This window comes from Rhea pennata, chromosome 26, assembly GCF_028389875.1.
Source record: "Rhea pennata isolate bPtePen1 chromosome 26, bPtePen1.pri, whole genome shotgun sequence".
NCBI classification, from domain to species: domain Eukaryota; kingdom Metazoa; phylum Chordata; class Aves; order Rheiformes; family Rheidae; genus Rhea; species Rhea pennata.
In genome coordinates, this window is record NC_084688.1 from 6,216,439 (window position 1) to 6,233,771 (window position 17,333).

The 17,333-nt window shown below is 59.6% G+C and overlaps 2 protein-coding genes and 2 pseudogenes across 2 annotated transcripts; 2 read left to right on the forward strand and 2 right to left on the reverse strand.

Moving 5' to 3' along the window:
• Nucleotides 1–1,299: 1,299 nt before the first annotated feature.
• LOC134151092 (feather beta keratin-like) lies at nt 1,300–4,649 on the reverse strand. Its single transcript, XM_062595380.1, has 3 exons — nt 4,547–4,649; nt 1,988–2,121; nt 1,300–1,626 (listed from the first exon to the last, which is right to left on the reverse strand). The coding sequence occupies exons 1-3, from the start codon at nt 4,647–4,649 to the stop codon at nt 1,300–1,302; spliced, it is 564 nt and encodes a 187-aa protein (XP_062451364.1).
• A 1,632-nt stretch (nt 4,650–6,281) lies between these two features.
• LOC134151093 (feather beta keratin-like) lies at nt 6,282–7,184 on the forward strand (annotated as a pseudogene).
• A 3,056-nt stretch (nt 7,185–10,240) lies between these two features.
• On the reverse strand, nt 10,241–11,001 carry LOC134151403 (feather beta keratin). Its single transcript, XM_062595900.1, has 2 exons — nt 10,929–11,001; nt 10,241–10,548 (listed from the first exon to the last, which is right to left on the reverse strand). The coding sequence occupies exon 2, from the start codon at nt 10,544–10,546 to the stop codon at nt 10,241–10,243; it is 306 nt and encodes a 101-aa protein (XP_062451884.1). The 5' UTR covers nt 10,547–10,548; nt 10,929–11,001.
• Nucleotides 11,002–12,472: 1,471 nt separating this feature from the next.
• LOC134151094 (feather keratin-like) lies at nt 12,473–16,130 on the forward strand (annotated as a pseudogene).
• The last annotated feature ends 1,203 nt before the right edge of the window (nt 16,131–17,333 follow it).

Genomic DNA, 17,333 nt, shown 5'->3' on the forward strand with positions numbered 1-17,333 from the left:
GGTGTCACAGAACCCTGTTGCCAGTGGCAGCTGTCCTGGAGGGCTTTCCCCAGGAGCACTTGTCCCTGACGTTCTCTTGGGGCTGTTGCTGGAGACGGGCTGGAAGGGGTGCAGGCACGGACTGCTGGTCGCATCTGTACTACCCAGACAGCTGCCGATCACGCCTCTGAGTGGTCGGGCATCATCCTGCCCAGCCGTGTCTTGCAGCAGTTCAGCACTGCCCCTCTCGCACCTGCAAGCCTCTCTGCAGCCTTCCTGCTGGTGACAGCACTGCTTTGGGGACCTCCCGGCCACTCTTGGGACACTCAGACTGCACCCCCATCTCTCTTCCTGCCTTGAGTCTCTCCCAGTTTGCCTTTCCCCAGAGGCTTTCCGCAGGAAACCCGGGGCATCGATGGAAGGAGGGGGAAAACATGCGCTGCCTGCAAGCCGATTGCCTCCCATTCTCACACCTTCTCCCCTTGGGGAGGCCTCTTCCGCCTGAGCCTCCTCCCGCAGCACAGTTCCATCCAGAGCTAGAGGAACTCCTGCTCCCAAGAGCTTGCCGGGCTGCTGCCCTCCCAGAGCCTCCCACAGCCAGGGCTCTTCACTTGAGGTCAGCAGTGCTCCGGCTCCCAGTCCGAAGGACGTGCACTGGGACGTGAGAGGGCATTTCTGGGCAGAAGCACTACAAGGCCACACCTGATGACTTTGAGCTCTAGAGGAGCCAGGGATGTCCTCTGCAGCTCCAAGGGAGAGGGCCTAAAAGGCCACTGCTGCAGTGTGTCCACTCTCTACTTCCTCTGCGAATGCTGAAGGCTCTTCATGTGCCCACAAGCCACCCCACGTGCCCCAGAGCACTGCCTTTCTCCCTGGGCAGCTTGGGAGAGCAACCACAGAGGAAAGGACGACGTGGAGACCCAGGCATGCACGCAGAAGACCTTTAATGCGTCAGTAGAAGGAAAGGAGCTTGCTCCAAGTGGAGGCCGCGGGGCAGGAAGCACCAGGGCAGCTGAGAGTCTTCACCGACAGTGGGAGAAGGGCCAGCAGTGCCCTCTTTGGGTGGTTGTGTGGCCCAACGGGGCCCACAGCAGCAGAAAACAGCAAGGACGTGGGAGGGAAAGGAGAGGGTGGAAGAAGGGCTATGCAGACATGGGCTGTACTGTGAGAGAGCCCAGGCTGGCCCCTTCTGGCCTCGCTTTGCAGGGGCAGTTGGGAAAACACATCCGCTCTGAATCTGATGCCCAGGAGCCCCATCCTCATTCTAGAACCATCTTCTGGGCTACAAGGGGTCCTCCTCTGGGGCCACCACCAGCAGCTTTAGCAGGGCAGGCACCGGGTGCCACCGTAACGGCCGCCGATGCCAGAGAGGCTGAAGCCTCCGGAGGAGATGGGGACTCCCTGAGAGCTGAGGATGCTGCCAACGGCAGCGGAGGTGGTAGATCCCACGGCGGTGTTCTGCGGGAAGGAGCTGAGGATGGGGCCGGGCAGGGTCACCACCACGGGAGAGGGCTCGATGACGACGGTGGAGTCCTGGCACTGTCTGAAACAGGGCTCATTGCAGCTGTTGGCCAGCGGGGTCGGGCCGCAGAGCTGGCGTGGCACGCATGGGTTGTAGCAGGACATGTCTGAGGGTGGGAGGTGCACCTGCGAGAGAGAGGGCAGGGAGGAAGCAGAGCACGGGGGACATGTGAGGAGCAGCCTGTGACCCTGCCACCAGGCAGTCAAGGCACCTGGTGGGCCAGCAGCCAGGGCCACATAGCCCAAAGCACAGCCTCCTGCTTTGCCTCCACCCGAAGGGCTCTGCCCAGGGCATCCCGGGGAAAGGAGGGTTCTGCTCAGCCCAGAGCCCAGAAGGCCTCTCAGGCAAGCACTAGCCTCTCACCATGCCAGAACTTCTGCCCTCTTCCCCTCTCCCAAGCAGCCCCAGGACCCAGTGGAGCACAGCAGAGCAGGTATCAGCTGAGAGCAAGAGCAGGAGCAGGAGGAGAAAGGGCTTCAGACTCACCTGGTTCCCAAGGAGGTGGAGGCAAGAGAAGTGGCTGAGCGAGTGGGGAGTTTGGCCGGCTTTTATAGAGCTCCTGCACTGCCCCAGGCCCAGAGTCACCCCGTACGTGGGCAGTAATTTTCCAGCAGACTCACCTCACATGCAGAAGAGCCTAGCTCATGGCATGGGTTGTGCTTGTTGTGCCTTGAATGCAGCCTTTTCATTTCCTCATTTCTGGCATGCCCATTCTTCCATGGAAGCTCTTTGAAGTGCCAGCATGAGAGGCCGAAGGATTTCCAGGGCAGGAACTTGTCAGTGTGGGCAGCAGCGTAGGCTCAAGTGCCAGAGGAGTCCGGTGCAGACCCGGCCCTTGGGCAGTGTCCCTCCGCTGGAGTTGCCTGTGACTCCTTTTGCAGGAAGGGGCCCAGGCCCTTCTGGTGCCCTAGTCCCCAGCCGAACACGCAAGAGTCCCTGTGCATGTGCGTGTGCTGTATCCTTCTCTTTCTCTCCCTCCCTCCCTCCCAGCTCTCTCTGGTCATTGCCTCCTCTGGCGGCTGGGTTGTGCTGCAGGTTTTGACTCTCCTCCACCTGATGCTGCCTGCTCTGGGGAGAGATTTGTCCAAGGATGCCAGGTTGGGGTTAGGAAATCAAAAGGCCCCGTGGAGCTGAAGCAGGCCAAGGAGCTGGAGAGCAACACAAAGGGCATTCCTGGTGTATCAGCAACTAGGGAAACGTGGGTGTAGCCCTGGATGGGGCAGGCGACCCTGTGACAGGTGTGGAGGCTGTTGGTAGAGCTCAATCGCCTAGCGAGATCACCACTCAGGGGACACAGAAAAGGCTGAGGCCCTCAAAGCCTTCTTGGCCTTGGGTCTTCCCTTGTAAGATTTGCCTTTGGGAAGGCTAGGCCCCTGGCACGCATGGGCAAATCTGTAGCAAGGACGACTCACTCTCAGAAGAGGAGGATCAAGCTAGGGAACATTGAAACATTGTTGGAGGAGGATTAGCTGAGCATCCATACCCTGTGGCTGAGGCAGAGACCTCCTGGGCTTCTGTCCGCCTAGCCCGTTGGGAGAGACGGGTCCTCCGAACAGAACAGAAGCAAGTCTGTGGGACCTGAGGAGATACACCCACAAGTGCTGAGGGAGCTGGCGAATGTCACTGCAAGGCCTCGCTTGAAAGCTTTGAAAGCATCGAGGTGCTTGGGGAAGGTTTCTGAGTGCTGGAGGACAGCAAACATCAGCTGTGTCACTGAGCAGGGCAAGCAGGATGCTCAAGGGGCAGGAGAGGGCATGGGGGCCTGCTCTGGAGAGGCTGGTCAACCTCACGTCCACCCCTGCAAGCGTGATGGAGCAAATCCTCCTGGAAGCCATTTGCAGACACATGAAGGACAAGTAGGTGACTGGGAGTAGTCAGCATGGACTTGTGGAGGGGAAATCTGGCTTGACCAGCCTCATAGCCTTCTACGATGAGATGGCTGGCTTGGCCGGGGCGAGGAGAGAGCAGCAGATGTTGTTTGTCTCAACTTTAGCAAGGCTTTGACACTGTCTCCCGTAACATGCTTGAAGCCCACCTGATGGAGTGCGGGCTAGGTAAGCGGGCAGTGCGGTGGACGGAAAGCTGTCTGTACTGCTGGGCTCAAAGGGTTGTGATGAGTGGCACAAAGTGCAGCTGGAGGCGAGTGACTAGTGGTGCACTGTGGGTGGCGCTACTGGGGCCAATACCGCTTCAGCTCTTCATTGTTGAGCTGAACGAGGGGACAGGGTGCACCGTCAGCAAGGCTGCAGGGGACACAAAACTGGGGGGAGTGACTGATACCTCAGGGAGTCGTGTTGCCACGGAGAGGGACCTCGACAGACTGGGCAATGGGCAGAGAGCAGTGTCACGAAGTTCAACAAAGGGAAATGCCAAGTGCTGCACCTGGGGAGGAGCAACCCTATGCACCAGTCCCCGGTGGGTGCTGACCAAGTGGAAAAGAGCTTTGCCGCCAAGGACTTGGGTCATGTCCTGGGCATGCTGGGATGCTGTTAGGAAAGCCAGAGCTCACCTGGAGTTGAGACTTGCAAGGGGCCTCAAGGGCAACAGGGACAGCTTCTGCCACTACATCAGGTGCCTAAGACTGACGAGGAAAATGCAGTTGCACGGCTGAATGGGGCGGGTGAGTTAGTGGGAGTGGACTGTGAAAAGGCCGGGGTGTGCGATGCCTTCTCTGCCTCTGTCCTTGTCAAGGACTAGCAGGCCTGGGGGCCCTGCCAAAGGGTTCAAGGAGGAGGAGCAGCTCTACCAGCAGTGGGGGAGGATCAAAGCAAGGATTGCTTGAGAGGAGCCGACGTGTAGAAGCCCACGGATCCCGGCGGACTGCATCCAAGGGTGCCGAGAGAGCGGACCGATGTGTCCCCAAGCCCACTCTCTCGTGTCTTTGAAAGGTCGTGGGGATCCGGGCAGGCTCTCGATGCCTGGAGGAGAGCAAACGTCACAGCCATCTTCAGAAGAGGAGAGAAAAGGCGCAAAGGAGAATGCAGGGAACTACTGCCCGTCAGTCTCTCTGGTCTTTCAGCACCGTCTGCCACAACAGCCTTGTACCTAGCTGAGGGCAGGATGCTCTGGGTGGGTGGGTGGGTGGAGAATGGGACGAGTGATAAGTGGTGGGGTGACAGGGCTCAGAGGGTAGGGCTTCCTGAGTCATGCTCAACCTGGAGGCCTGTAACAGGGGCAGCAACGCCGGGGTTTCTCTTGGGGTTGTCCTGTTTCACATCTTTCTGGATGACTGTGAGGAAGCGGCGGAGTGCCCTCTCCTCAAGTTTGCAGGTGGGACCAAACTGTGGGGAGGAGCTGACACGCTCCAGGGCAGGGTGGCCATTCAGAGGGAGCTAGCCACACTGGGGGACTGGGCCGACAGGAGTGTCCCGACATTCAACCAGGCCAAATGCCAAGTCGTCTTCCTGTGAGGGAAGAACCTCTTGCAACAGTGCAGGCTGAGGTCTGAACTGCCCTGTGCTCCAGTGGTCCCAGGACCTGCTTGGGTAGATCTGCCTCCTGGGGGCAGTGTCAGCCTTGGGAGGGGGAAGGGGGAGTGGCACTGAGTGAGGGTGGGAATGGCCACACAGGGCTCAGCTTCCTGGCCATAGAGCCTGGCAGTGTCCAGGAGCTCCCCTGAATGGTGTGTGGAGGGAAAGACCGGGTTGCAAAAGACATCTCTGTGCTGCCCGGCAGTTCTCCCTGCCTAGCAGGCGATATGTGTTCTGGCGGCATTAGGGCTTTGGCACACCTCCCCTCCCAGGCCCCAAAGCTCTCCTCAGTTCAAAACACAACCCAGGACCATCACAGAGGCAAGGAAAGTCTGCCCCCGCTCTCCCGTGGCACTGCAGGCTTGTGCAGGGTACTTGAGCCAATCCAACAAGCCTCCCAAAGCGAGGGAGACTGGTGGCAGGATATTAGCGATGGCTAGCAAGGCCCTGCCAGATGCCGGGGATGCTGGGGCAGGGGATGTGCTCAGAAGGGCCCTGGGTCAGAAGGCATCTCAGACTGCATCAAGGAGTTGTTGCATCCTCACCGCATGAACAAAGGACTTTGCTGCCCTGGAGATGTGGAGGCAGCTGGGACGCGTCCCAGAAGGGTACGGGGATGCCTTCAGTGGGTGTGCTTGCTGGCATAGACTCCTCCAGCCCTCAGGCAAGAGCGCAGCCTGCCTGCAAAGCTCCCTTTGCCTTCCTGAGAGGGGAGCTGTGCTCAGGCGTGTGCCATGGCACAGGGGCCAACACGTGGCGAGCCACAGCCAAGTTTAGGAGGGCCGTGTGTCACTCCTCTGGCACAAGGGTAAAGCAAGCGTGTAAGTTGTCTGCAGCCCCACACTCCTTGCAGGGCTGACTTCCCCTCCGGCCAGGGCGGTTCCAACGCTGCCCGGGGGGGAAGCTGTTCTAAGCACCAGGCTGCCCCTGGGCACAGCCCCTGTGAATACCAAAGCTGTGGCCCTCCAGGCTGACCTTGCTGGTGCTCCCACATTTGGAGGCCTTGCAGGAGAGCGAGGGCCTTGTGGAAAAGGAGGTGGGGGCCAATGTGCTGGTGGACGGAGCAAGCTGGGAGAGAGGACACGGCTTGTGCTCAGGCACGCAGTACCGGGCTCCTTCCTGTCAAGAGGTCACAAACAGCCCCACCAAAGGCCTCTAGGCTGACATGCCCTCTCTGCATAGGATCCCTGCAGCATTTGGGCTTGACTTCTATGCATCCTGAGAAGTTTGTACCTTGTAATCTTTGCGCCTCTCACGCCGGCACTTGAAAGGAGCCTCTGGGGAAAGAAGGGCATGGCAGAAATGGGGATATGAAAAGGCTACATTCAAGGGACAACAAGCACAGCCCATGCCATGAGCTAGGCTCTTTTGCATGTGAGGTGAGTCTGCTGGAAAATTACTGCCCACGTACGGGGTGACTCTGGGCCTGGGGCGGTGCAGGAGCTCTATAAAAGCCGGCCAAACTCCCCACTCGCTCAGCCACTTCTCTCGCCTCCACCTCCTTGGGAACCAGGTGAGTCTGAAGCCCTTTCTCCTCCTGCTCCTGCTCTTGCTCCTGCCACACATCTAGTCTTATACCTGCTCTGCTGTGCTCCACTGGGTCCTGGGGCTGCTTGGGAGAGGGGAAGAGGGCAGAAGTTCTGGCATGGTGAGAGGCTGGTGCTTGCCTGAGGGGTGTTCTGGGCTCTGGGCTGGGGAGGACCCTGCTTGGCTCAGGCTGCCCTTGGCAGAGCCCTTCGGGTGGAGGCAAAGCAGGAGGCTGTGCTTTGGGCTATGCGGCCCTGGCTGCTGGCCCACCAGGTGCCTTGACTGCCTGGTGGCAGGGTCACAGGCTGCTCCTCACATGTCTCCCGTGCTCTGCTTCCTCCCTGCCCTCTCTCGCGCAGGTGCACCTCCCACCCTCAGACATGTCCTGCTACAACCCATGCGTGCCACGCCAGCTCTGCGGCCCGACCCCGCTGGCCAACAGCTGCAATGAGCCCTGTGTCAGACAGTGCCAGGACTCCACCGTCGTCATCGAGCCCTCTCCCGTGGTGGTGACCCTGCCCGGCCCCATCCTCAGCTCCTTCCCGCAGAACACCGCCGTGGGATCCACCACCTCCGCTGCCGTTGGCAGCATCCTCAGCTCTCAGGGAGTCCCCATCTCCTCCGGAGGCTTCAGCCTCTCTGGCATCGATGGCCGTTACGGTGGCGCCAGGCGCCTGCCCTGCTAAAGCTGCTGGTGGTGGCCCCAGAGGAGGACCCCTCGTAGCCCAGAAGATGGTTCTAGAATGAGGATGGGGCTCCTGGGCATCAGATTCAGAGCGGATGTGTTTTCCCAACTGCCCCTGCAAAGCGAGGCCAGAAGGGGCCAGCCTGGGCTCTCTCACAGTACAGCCCATGTCTGCCTTTCCCTTCTTCCACTCTCTCCTTTCCCTCCCGTGTCCTTGCTCTCTTCTGTCGCCCTGAGCCTCGAGGCCCCCCACAGCCTGCCTAGGTGGGCACTGCTGGCCCCTTTCTCCCAACGGGCTAGGCAGACAGATGGCCAGCAGGATCTCTGCCGCAGCCACAGGGTGCAGGTTCTCGGCTGATCCTCCTGCTCTCTGCACCAGGACCTCCGCTCAGAGCAAGCTCGTTCCCCTCCGTCCACTCATTAAAGTTATTCCACGCACAAGCCTGCCTCCTCGCGTGCTCCTTCCCTCTGCGGATGCTCTCCCAGGATTTCTAGGGAGAAGGGTGTTGCTCTGGGGAGGGTTGCAGTGGTGCTGCACAGCAGGTATGCTGAGCACTCCTAACCACTCAATGCGTTTGACCCTAGGAGTCTAAGTTTCTCCACCTGCGTGGGATTGGCTGCAATCTTGGTACATTTTTCTATGACTGCCTTCCACTCTCCTGGGCATACATTCTCCCTCTAACATAACCTGGAAACTGCCAAGCAAGTAGTACGGAGAGGGCGGGATGAAAGCGCCAGCTGCCTTGAGAACCCATCAGAACACCATCAGAACCCATCGCAACAGCAGCAGCAGGGTTTACAGGGGCAAGGCCAGAAGGAAAGGCCGCAAGAAAACAACAGCGTGAGAGCAGTAAGGGAAAAGAGTGCCACAGAAGCCTTGGCAAGACTGTCCCAACAGATCACAGCCGTAGGTAGCATCACGGTCACGTGGTCTCCCAGGCAGCACAGAGATACTTCCTGCAACCCACAGAGTTCCCCTGCACAGAGCACGCAGGAGAGCTGCCATCACTGCCTGTCTCTGTGCCCAGGAAGCAGAGCACTGCATGGCCATTCCTGTCCTCCCCCAAGGGAGTGTGTCACCCCCCAAGGCTGTTGCTGACCCCAGAGGGGAGGTCTACCCAATGGAGGTCCTAGGACCATAGGATTGAAGGACAATTCAGGTCGGAAGGAACCTCTGGACTCCTCTGGTCCAACCTCCCGATCCAAGGCAGCTCAGCCATGGGGTCAGACCAGCTTCCTAGGCGCTTTAGCTGCTCTGGTATGGCAAATCTCCAAGGATGGTGACTGCACAGCCTCACCGGGCAGCTTGTTCCGCTGCTTGACTCTCTTTGGGGTGAAAAACGGTTCCCTTGCATGCAGTCCGAACCTCTCTTCTCCCATCTTATGCCCGCTCTCTGCTGTCCTCCAAGCACGCACCCCAAGGGAGAACCTGCCTCTCTTCTGTGTGACCTCCCCAGAGCTACTGGAGAGCTGCCATTCGGTCCCGCCACCACAGCCTTTTCTTCTCCAGGCTCAGCAAGCCCCGCTCCCTCAGAATGGCCCTCCTCTCCTCACAGGCCAAGGGCTACAGACCCCTGACTGTCCTGCCAGCCCCTTGCTGCACTCGCTCCGCTTGCTTTCTTGCACTAGTGAGCCCCAAAAGTGGACACAGTAGTCTCCATGCTGTTGAATGAGGGCGGAGCAGAGGCGGATGATCACTCCCCTCAAACTACTGGCTCTACTCCTGTTCATGCAGCCAAGGATGCTGTTGGCAGTCCTTGGTGTCACAGAACCCTGTTGCCAGTGGCAGCTGTCCTGGAGGGCTTTCCCCAGGAGCACTTGTCCCTGACGTTCTCTTGGGGCTGTTGCTGGAGACGGGCTGGAAGGGGTGCAGGTACGGACTGCTGGTCGCATCTGTACTACCCAGACAGCTGCCGATCACGCCTCTGAGTGGTCGGGCATCATCCTGCCCAGCCGTGTCTTGCAGCAGTTCAGCACTGCCCCTCTCGCACCTGCAAGCCTCTCTGCAGCCTTCCTGCTGGTGACAGCACTGCTTTGGGGACCTCCCGGCCACTCTTGGGACACTCAGACTGCACCCCCATCTCTCTTCCTGCCTTGAGTCTCTCCCAGTTTGCCTTTCCCCAGAGGCTTTCCGCAGGAAACCCGGGGCATCGATGGAAGGAGGGGGAAAACATGCGCTGCCTGCAAGCCGATTGCCTCCCATTCTCACACCTTCTCCCCTTGGGGAGGCCTCTTCCGCCTGAGCCTCCTCCCGCAGCACAGTTCCATCCAGAGCTAGAGGAACTCCTGCTCCCAAGAGCTTGCCGGGCTGCTGCCCTCCCAGAGCCTCCCACAGCCAGGGCTCTTCACTTGAGGTCAGCAGTGCTCCGGCTCCCAGTCCGAAGGACGTGCACTGGGACGTGAGAGGGCATTTCTGGGCAGAAGCACTACAAGGCCACACCTGATGACTTTGAGCTCTAGAGGAGCCAGGGATGTCCTCTGCAGCTCCAAGGGAGAGGGCCTAAAAGGCCACTGCTGCAGTGTGTCCACTCTCTACTTCCTCTGCGAATGCTGAAGGCTCTTCATGTGCCCACAAGCCACCCCACGTGCCCCAGAGCACTGCCTTTCTCCCTGGGCAGCTTGGGAGAGCAAGCACAGAGGAAAGGACGACGTGGAGACCCAGGCATGCACGCAGAAGACCTTTAATGCGTCAGTAGAAGGAAAGGAGCTTGCTCCAAGTGGAGGCCGCGGGGCAGGAAGCACCAGGGCAGCTGAGAGTCTTCACCGACAGTGGGAGAAGGGCCAGCAGTGCCCTCTTTGGGTGGCTGTGTGGCCCAACGGGGCCCACAGCAGCAGAAAACAGCAAGGACGTGGGAGGGAAAGGAGAGGGTGGAAGAAGGGCTATGCAGACATGGGCTGTACTGTGAGAGAGCCCAGGCTGGCCCCTTCTGGCCTCGCTTTGCAGGGGCAGTTGGGATCGCACAGAACCTCTGAATTCGATGGCAGGAGCTCCATCCTCATTCCGGTACCATCTTCTGGGCTACGATGGGTCCTCCTCTGGGGCCACCACCAGCAGCTTTAGCAGGGCAGGCACCGGGTGCCACCGTAACGGCCGCCGATGCCAGAGAGGCTGAAGCCCCCAGAGGAGATGGGGACTCCCTGAGAGCTGAGGATGCTGCCAACGGCAGCAGAGGTGGTGGATCCCACGGCGGTGTTCTGCGGGAAGGAGCTGAGGATGGGGCCGGGCAGGGTCACCACCACGGGAGAGGGCTCGATGACGACGGTGGAGTCCTGGCACTGTCTGACACAGGGCTCATTGCAGCTGTTGGCCAGCGGGGTCGGGCCACAGAGCTGGCGTGGCACGCATGGGTTGTAGCAGGACATGTCTGAGGGTGGGAGGTGTACCTGCGAGAGAGAGGGCAGGGAGGAAGCAGAGCACGGGGGACATGTTAGGAGCAGCCTGTGACCCTGCCACCAGGCAGTCAAGGCACCTGGTGGGTCAGCAGCCAGGGCCGCATAGCCCAAAGCATAGCCTCGTGCTTTGCCTCCACCTGAAGGGCTCTGCCCAGGGCATCCCGGGGAAAGCAGGGTCCTGCTCAGCCCAGAGCCCAGAAGGCCTCTCAGGCAAGCACCAGCCTCTCACCGTGCCAGAACTTCTGCCCTCTTTCCCTCTCCCAAGCAGCCCCAGGTCCCAGTGGAGCACAGCAGAGCAGGTATCAGCTGAGAGCAAGAGCAGGAGTAGGAGGAGAAAGGGCTTCAGACTCACCTGGTTCCCAAGGAGGTGGAGGCGAGAGAAGTGGCTGAGTGAGTGGGGAGTTTGGCCGGCTTTTATAGAGCTCCTGCACTGCCCCAGGCCCAGAGTCACCCCGTACGTGGGCAGTAATTTTCCAGCAGACTCACCTCACATGCAGAAGAGCCTAGCTCATGGCATGGGCTGTGCTTGTTGTCCCTTGAATGCAGCCTTTTCATTTCCTCATTTCTGGCATTCCCATTCTTCCATGGAGGCTCTTTTAAGTGCTGGCATGAGAGGCCGAAGGATTTCCAGGGCAGGAACTTGTCAGTGTGGGCAGCAGCATAGGCTCAAGTGCCAGAGGAGTCCGGTGCAGACCCGGCCCTTGGGCAGTGTCCCTCTGCTGGGGTTGCCTGTGACTCGTTTTGCAGGAAGGGGCCCAGGCCCTTCCGGTGCCCTAGTCCCCAGCCGAACACGCAAGGGTCCCTGTGCATGTGCGTGTGCCGTATCCTTCTCTCTCTCTCCCTCCCTCCCTCCCAGCTCTCTCTGACAGTCACTGGTCATTGCCTCCTCTGGTGGCTGGGTTGTGCTGCAGGTTTTGACTCTCCTCCACCTGATGCTGCCCGCCCTGGGGAGAGATCTGTCCAAGGATGTGGGGTTGGGGTTAGGAAATCAAAAGGCCCCGTGGAGCTGAAGCAGGCCAAGGAGCTGGAGAGCAACACAAAGGGCATTTCTGGTGTATCAGCATCTAGGGAAACGTGGGTGTAGCCCTGGATGGGGCAGGCGACCCTGTGACAGGTGTGGAGGCTGTTGGTAGAGCTCAATCGCCTAGCGAGATCACCACTCAGGGGACACAGAAAAGGCTGAGGCCCTCAAAGCCTTCTTGGCCTTGGGTCTTCCCTTGTAAGATTTGCCTTTGGGAAGGCTAGGCCCCTGGCACGCGAGGGCAAATCTGTAGCAAGGACGACTCACTCTCAGAAGAGGAGGATCAAGCTAGGGAACATTGAAACATTGTTGGAGGAGGATTAGCTGAGCATCCATACCCTGTGGCTGAGGCAGAGACCTCCTGGGCTTCTGTCCGCCTAGCCCGTTGGGAGAGACGGGTCCTCCGAACAGAACAGAAGCAAGTCTGTGGGACCTGAGGAGATACACCCACAAGTGCTGAGGGAGCTGGCAAATGTCACTGCAAGGCCTCGCTTGAAAGCTTTGAAAGCATCGAGGTGCTTGGGGAAGGTTTCTGAGTGCTGGAGGACAGCAAACATCAGCTTTGTCATTAAGCAGGGCAAGCAGGATGCTCTAGGGGCGGGAGAGGGCATGGGGGCCTGCTCTGGAGAGGCCGGTCAACCTCACGTCCACCCCTGTAAGCGTGATGGAGCAAATCCTCCTGGAAGCCATTTGCAGACACATGAAGGACAAGTAGGTGACTGGGAGTAGTCAGCATGGACTTGTGGAGGGGAAATCTGGCTTGACCAGCCTCATAGCCTTTTACGATGAGATGACTAGCTTGGCCAGGGCGAGGAGAGAGCAGCAGACGTTGTTTGTCTCAGCTTTTGCACGGCTTTGACACTGTCTCCCGTAACATGCTTGAAGCCCACCTGATGGAGTACGGGCTAGGTAAGCGGGCAGTGCGGTGGACGGAAAGCTGTCTGTACTGCTGGGCTCAAAGGGTTGTGATGAGTGGCACAAAGTGCAGCTGGAGGCGAGTGACTAGTGGCGCATGGTGGGTGGCGCTACTGGGGCCAATAGTGCTTCAGCTCTTCATTGTTGAGCTGAACGAGGGGACAGGGTGCACCGTCAGCAAGCCTGCAGGGGACACAAAACTGGGGGGAGTGACTGATACCTCAGGGAGTCGTGTTGCCACGGAGAGGGACCTCAACAGACTGGGCAATGGGCAGAGAGCAGTGTCACGAAGTTCAACAAAGGGAAATGCCAAGTGCTGCACCTGGGGAGGAGCAACCCTATGCACCAGTCCCCGGTGGGTGCTGACCAAGTGGGAAAGAGCTTTGCCGCCAAGGACTTGGGTCATGTCCTGGGCATGCTGGGATGCTGTTAGGAAAGCCAGAGCTCACCTGGAGTTGAGACTTGCAAGGGGCCTCAAGGGCAACAGGGACAGCTTCTGCCACTACATCAGGTGCCTAAGACTGACGAGGAAAATGCAGTTGCACGGCTGAATGGGGCGGGTGAGTTAGTGGGAGTGGACTGTGAAAAGGCCGGGGTGTGCGATGCCTTCTCTGCCTCCGTCCTTGTCAAGGACCAGCAGGCCTGGGGGCCCTGCCAAAGGGTTCAAGGAGGAGGAGCAGCTCTACCAGCAGTGGGGGAGGATCAAAGCAAGGATTGCTTGAGAGGAGCCGACGTGTAGAGGCCCACGGGTCCCAGCGGACTGCATGCAAGGGTGCCGAGAGAGCAGACCGATGTGTCCCCAAGCCCACTCTCTCGTGTCCTTGAAAGGTCGTGGGGATCCGGGCAGGCTCTCGATGCCTGGAGGAGAGCAAACGTCACAGCCATCTTCAGAAGAGGAGAGAAAAGGCGCAAAGGAGAATGCAGGGAACTACTGCCCGTCAGTCTCTCTGGTCTTTCAGCACCGTCTGCCACAACAGCCTTGTACCCAGCTGAGGGCAGGATGCTCTGGGTGGGTGGGTGGGTGGAGAATGGGACGAGTGAAAAGTGGTGGGGTGACGGGGCTCAGGGCATAGGGCTTCCTGAGTCATGCTCAACCTGGAGGCCTGTAACAGGGGCAGCGGCGCCGGGGTCTCTCGTGGGGCTTGTCCTGTTTCACATCTTTACGGGCGAGCGGAAGTGGTGGCGTGCCCTCTCCTCAAGTTTGCAGGTGGGACCAAACTGTGGGGAGGAGCTGACACGCTCCAGGGCAGGGTGGCCATTCAGAGGGAGCTAGCCACACTGGGGGACTGGGCCGACAGGAGTGTCCCGACATTCAATCAGGCCAAACGCCAAGTCGTCTTCCTGTGAGGGAAGAACCTCTTGCAACAGCGCAGGCTGGGGTCTGAACTGCCCTATGCTCCAGTGGTCCCAGGACCTGCTTGGGTAGATCTGCCTCCTGGGGGCAGTGTCAGCCTTGGGAGGGGGAGGGGGAGTGGCACTGAGTGAGGGTGGGAATGGCCACACAGGGCTCAGCTTCCTGGCCATAGAGCCTGGCAGTGTCCAGGAGCTCCCCTGAGCAGTGTATGGAGGGAAAGACCGGGTTGCAAAAGACATCTCTGTGCTGCCCGGCAGTTCTCCCTGCCTAGCAGGCGATATGTGTTCTGGCGGCATTAGGGCTTTGGCACACCTCCCCTCCCAGGCCCCAAAGCTCTCCTCAGTTCAAAACACAACCCAGGACGATCACGGAGGCAAGGGAAGTCTGCCCCCGCTCTCCTGTGGCACTGCAGGCTTGTGCAGGGTACTTGAGCCAATCCAACAAGCCTCCCAAAGCGAGGGAGACTGGTGGCAGGATACTAGCGATGGCTAGCAAGGCCCTGCCAGATGCCGGGGATGCTGGGGCAGGGGATGTGCTCAGAAGGGCCCTGTGAATGAAAGCATCTCAGACTGCATCAAGGAGTTGTTGCATCCTCACTGCATGAACAAAGGACTTTGCTGCCCTGGAGATGGGGAGGCAGCTGGGACGTGTCCCAGAAGGGTACGGGGATGCCTTCAGTGGGTGTGCTTGCTGGCATAGACTCCTCCAGCCCTCAGGCAAGAGCGCAGCCTGCCTGCAAAGCTTCCTTTGCCTTCCTGAGAGGGGAGCTGTGCTCAGGCGTGTGCCATGGCACAGGGGCCAACACGTGGCGAGCCACAGCCAAGTTTAGGAGGGCCGTGTGTCACTCCTCTGGCACAAGGGTAAAGCAAGCGTGTAAGTTGTCTGCAGCCCCACACTCCTTGCAGGGCTGACTTCCCCTCCGGCCAGGGCGGTTCCAACGCTGCCTGGGGGGGAAGCTGTTCTAAGCACCAGGCTGCCCCTGGGCACAGCCCCTGTGAATACCAAAGCTGTGGCCCTCCAGGCTGACCTTGCTGGTGCTCCCACATTTGGAGGCCTTGCAGGAGAGCGAAGGCCTTGTGGAAAAGGGGGTGGGGGCCAGTGTGCTGGTGGACGGAGCAAGCTGGGAGAGAGGACACGGCTTGTGCTCAGGCACGCAGTACCGGGCTCCTTCCTGTCAAGAGGTCACAAACAGCCCCACCAAAGGTCTCTAGGCTGACATGCCCTCTCTGCATAGGATCCCTGCAGCATTTGGGCTTGACTTCTATGCATCCTGAGAAGTTTGTACCTTGTAATCTTTGCACCTCTCACGCCGGCACTTGAAAGGAGCCTCTGGGGAAAGAAGGGCATGGCAGAAATGGGGATATGAAAGGCTACATTCAAGGGACAACAAGCACAAGCCATGCCATGAGCTAGGCTCTTTTGCGTGTGAGGTGAGTCTGCTGGAAAATTACTGCCCACGTACGGGGTGACTCTGGGCCTGGGGCGGTGCAGGAGCTCTATAAAAGCCGGCCAAACTCCCCACTCGCTCAGCCACTTCTCTCGCCTCCACCTCCTTGGGAACCAGGTGAGTCTGAAGCCCTTTCTCCTCCTGCTCCTGCTCTTGCTCCTGCCACACATCTAGTCTTACACCTGCTCTGCTGTGCTCCACTGGGTCCTGGGGCTGCTTGGGAGAGGGGAAGAGGGCAGAAGTTCTGGCATGGTGAGAGGCTGGTGCTTGCCTGAGGGGTGTTCTGGGCTCTGGGCTGGGGAGGACCCTGCTTGGCTCAGGCTGCCCTTGGCAGAGCCCTCGGGGTGGAGGCAAAGCAGGAGGCTGTGCTTTGGGCTATGCGGCCCTGGCTGCTGGCCCACCAGGTGCCTTGACTGCCTGGTGGCAGGGTCACAGGCTGCTCCTCACATGTCCCCCGTGCTCTGCTTCCTCCCTGCCCTCTCTCTCGCAGGTGCACCTCCCACCCTCAGACATGTCCTGCTACAACCCATGCGTGCCACGCCAGCTCTGCGGCCCGACCCCGCTGGCCAACAGCTGCAATGAGCCCTGTTTCAGACAGTGCCAGGACTCCACCGTCGTCATCGAGCCCTCTCCCGTGGTGGTGACCCTGCCCGGCCCCATCCTCAGCTCCTTCCCGCAGAACACCGCCGTGGGATCCACCACCTCTGCTGCCGTTGGCAGCATCCTCAGCTCTCAGGGAGTCCCCATCTCCTCTGGGGGCTTCAGCCTCTCTGGCATCGATGGCCGTTACGGTGGCACCCGGTGCCTGCCCTGCTAAAGCTGCTGGTGGTGGCCCCAGAGGAGGACCCCTTGTAGCCCAGAAGATGGTTCTAGAATGAGGATGGGGCTCCTGGGCATCAGATTCAGAGCGGATGTGTTTTCCCAACTGCCCCTGCAAAGCGAGGCCAGAAGGGGCCAGCCTGGGCTCTCTCACAGTACAGCCCATGTCTGCCTTTCCCTTCTTCCACTCTCTCCTTTCCCTCCCGTGTCCTTGCTCTCTTCTGTCGCCCTGAGCCTCGAGGCCCCCCACAGCCTGCCTAGGTGGGCACTGCTGGCCCCTTTCTCCCAATGGGCTAGGCAGACAGATGGCCAGCAGGATCTCTGCCGCAGCCACAGGGTGCAGGTTCTCGGCTGATCCTCCTGCTCTCTGCACCAGGACCTCCGCTCAGAGCAAGCTCGTTCCCCTCCGTCCACTCATTAAAGTTATTCCACGCACAAGCCTGCCTCCTCGTGTGCTCCTTCCCTCTGCGGATGCTCTCCCAGGATTTCTAGGGAGAAGGGTGTTGCTCTGGGGAGGGTTGCAGTGGTGCTGCACAGCAGGTGTGCTGAGCACTCCTAACCACTCAACGCATTTGACCCCAGGAGTCTAAGTTTCTCCACCTGCGTGGGATTGGCTGCAATCTTGGTACATTTTTCTATGACTGCCTTCCACTCTCCTGGGCATACATTCTCCCTCTAACATAACCTGGAAACTGCCAAGCAAGTAGTACGGAGAGGGCGGGATGATAGCGCCAGCTGCCTTGAGAACCCATCAGAACACCATCGGAACCCATCGCAACAGCAGCAGCAGGGTTTACAGGGGCAAGGCCAGAAGGAAAGGCCGCAAGAAAACAACAGCGTGAGAGCAGTAAGGGAAAAGAGTGCCACAGAAGCCTTGGCAAGACTGTCCCAACAGATCACAGCCGTAGGTAGCATCACGGTCACGTGGTCTCCCAGGCAGCACAGAGATACTTCCTGCAACCCACAGAGTTCCCCTGCACAGAGCACGCAGGAGAGCTGCCATCACTGCCTGTCTCTGTGCCCAGGAAGCAGAGCACTGCATGGCCATTCCTGTCCTCCCCCAAGGGAGTGTGTCACCCCCCAAGGCTGTTGCTGACCCCAGAGGGGAGGTCTACCCAATGGAGGTCCTAGGACCATAGGATTGAAGGACAATTCAGGTCGGAAGGAACCTCTGGACTCCTCTGGTCCAACCTCCCGATCC